This window comes from Artemia franciscana, chromosome 9, assembly GCF_032884065.1.
Source record: "Artemia franciscana chromosome 9, ASM3288406v1, whole genome shotgun sequence".
Lineage (NCBI taxonomy): Eukaryota > Metazoa > Arthropoda > Branchiopoda > Anostraca > Artemiidae > Artemia > Artemia franciscana.
The window spans coordinates 32840790-32843281 of record NC_088871.1 but is presented as its reverse complement, the minus strand read 5'-3'; the positions used below and the strand labels follow the sequence as shown (position 1 = coordinate 32843281).

Sequence of the window (2492 nt, the reverse complement as noted above, 5' to 3'; positions counted from 1 at the left end):
TTTTGGCATAGACTCTTTGAGCATCTTCCTCGGCTGTTGCCATTGAAAGTTCATCAGTCATTTTAAAGTTAAACATAAAGAGATTTCTACGTGAACGCATGTCTTAAATATCTTTAATGACGTCACTGTCATAACAAAAATGACAACTAACTTCATGACGTCAGTCAACACACAAACATGACGTCACCTGACAGACACATCCACAGACAACTTATTTTTATATAGATAGATATATCTATATTCACGGGAGGGACAAAGGGACACAACTGCAATGGCGCATAACTAATAAGGCGCGTAACGACTTACGCGTGGGGGGGGGGGGTTGAGGGGGCGCGAAGCACCCCCACTAACTAGGTGTTACTAGTCGTCATAAAAAAGCTAGTCTTCTATAAAAACTGAGGATTGTTCTAACTGCTCTTCGATCCTATTATAGCTGCTTCCTCTTTCCCTTTGAAAAAATTGCCGTCCTCTACCTCTGTTGAAGTCTCCAGTACCTCTCCCCCTGACAAAGGAATCTCTTACATCGGCGGTGTGGGAACCTCTTCTATTATAGTTGTCACTCACTCTCTCATTCTCGCTACCTACGTTGCTACTATAGCTATTTGCTCTTCCTCTATTGAATTCTCCATTTGTTCTGCCTCTTTCTGCGAAGCTATTCACTTTGGTATCGTAGGAATCTCCCTTGAATTCAGCATGAATTTTAGCGTAACTTGCAATGCCTTTATATGGCTCATAGCTGCTTCCTCTACCTCTGCCTCTGTTAAAATATGGCCTTCCACTGCCACTGTTGAATTCTTTTCTTTCGTTGCTTCTGCTAAACTCTGACCTTCCCCGGACTTGGTTAAAATTATTCATTCCTCTACCTCCGTTAAAATGAGACGTCACTCTACCTCTGCTAAAGCCGGGCCTTTCTCTTTCAGAGTTAGATATTCCTCTACCTCTGTTAAAGTCCGAACGTCCCTTGCCTCTAACCTCATCATACTCACTGTCTCTATTACTGTTAGGGCGAAAGGCTTGATCTCTACCTCTGTTTATGCCGCGTATGTACCCCCTCCCTTGGCTGTCAATATTTGTACCACCTCTGCCTCTGTAAGGGTTACTTACCTTTTCAGGATAGTTTCGCTTTTTTCCCAGAAAGTTTTCTAAATCTTTACGAGGATTTGTCTTCACTAGATGTTCTTGATCATGCTGATCTTGATTGCTGATCTTCTGATTTGGGATATTTTTCTGTTTGCCTTTCTCCAATGGATCGATTCTTTTAGCTGAAATTTCATTTTCCTTTTTGTTATTACATCCACTTATTTTTCTATCTTCAGCCTCTTGACCAACTATTGTGATACTTTTGCCTGTCTCATTGGGTACTTCATCTGTATTAGAGTCAACAGAAGTCGGCTTATTCGTCCTTCTCCTTCGACGTCTACGCCTTTTGGTTCTTTCTGTGTTTTGACCATCTTTTGCTGCAGACTGGCTTACGGCGTTGCGTTGTTTATCATCATTCTCAGAATTGTGTATGTTACTAACTACTATTTCTGTGTTTTCACTATCTTTTGTTACAGACTGGCTTACGTCGCTACGTTGTTTGTCATCATTCTCACAATTATGTACGTTATTAACTGCTGTTTCTTCGCCAAGAGTTTTTATATCCTGTTCAGTGACACTTTGTACTCCTGCCGTATCTGGCAATTCTCTACAAACATCAGTGGCATCACCTTTGGCTTCCTTCAAAATACTAGCTGCTTCAAATTCCATATTTAAACGCTTTGTAAGAGAAGAATTGAGTCTTATGAAGAGTAATTGTTAAATGACGGCCAAATGATGAATAACTGTAAGTGTGTTTTCTTTGTTATTATACTAATAAAAGCTCTGAAAACCAAAATCTGTAGCTAAAAACAATCAAATCATTTTGCTCTTTTTAACTTTTGGTATTACAGAAAACTTTACGAGATAATCTTAGAAAAACCTGCACCAAGAAAATATAATGACGTGATTTGTCAATCGATCTTGTCAATGACGTTTGACTAAGTATTCAAGTTTTATTCAAGTGATGAAACATCAAGTTTCATCAGGCTGGTGAAAAAAAAATATCGCCTAATTAAGAATGAAAATCACCCAATATGGTTTAATCCCTCCCTGTGGATTTGTTTGGTTAAATTCTTCTATCTTGCTCCAAGAATAGAATAATACTCGATATAATACTCGGAAAAATAGGATTCTGTGTTTTGTTTGGTTTCCCGCCATTTTTCTTGAGGGGTTCTTAAGTACTGTTGAACATTGAAACTTAAAATCGCGCCACCCCAACAACTAGTTGGTGGGGGCGCTTCGCGCCCCCCCCCAAGCCCCCCCCCCCTTGCGCGTAAGTCGTTACGCGCTTTATTAGTTACGCACCATTGTAGTTGTGTCCCTGTGTCCAACCCGTGAATAGATATAGATATATATATATATTTATAATTTTTTTTAATTATATTTATTTTTCATTTTTTTTTTATATTTTG

General features: G+C 39.1%; 1 protein-coding gene across 1 annotated transcript; it reads right to left on the bottom strand.

Moving 5' to 3' along the window:
- Window positions 1-378: 378 nt before the first annotated feature.
- On the bottom strand, window positions 379-1749 carry LOC136030808 (uncharacterized protein DDB_G0283697-like). Its single transcript, XM_065709855.1, has one exon. It carries the CDS (start codon window positions 1747-1749, stop codon window positions 379-381), a length of 1371 nt encoding a protein of 456 aa, XP_065565927.1.
- Between the last annotated feature and the right edge of the window lie 743 nt (window positions 1750-2492).

Excerpts from the sequence above, each read along its gene's own strand:
- LOC136030808 (XM_065709855.1), bottom strand. The coding sequence starts at position 1,749 with ATGGAATTTGAAGCAGCTAGTATTTTGAAGGAAGCCAAAGGTGATGCC.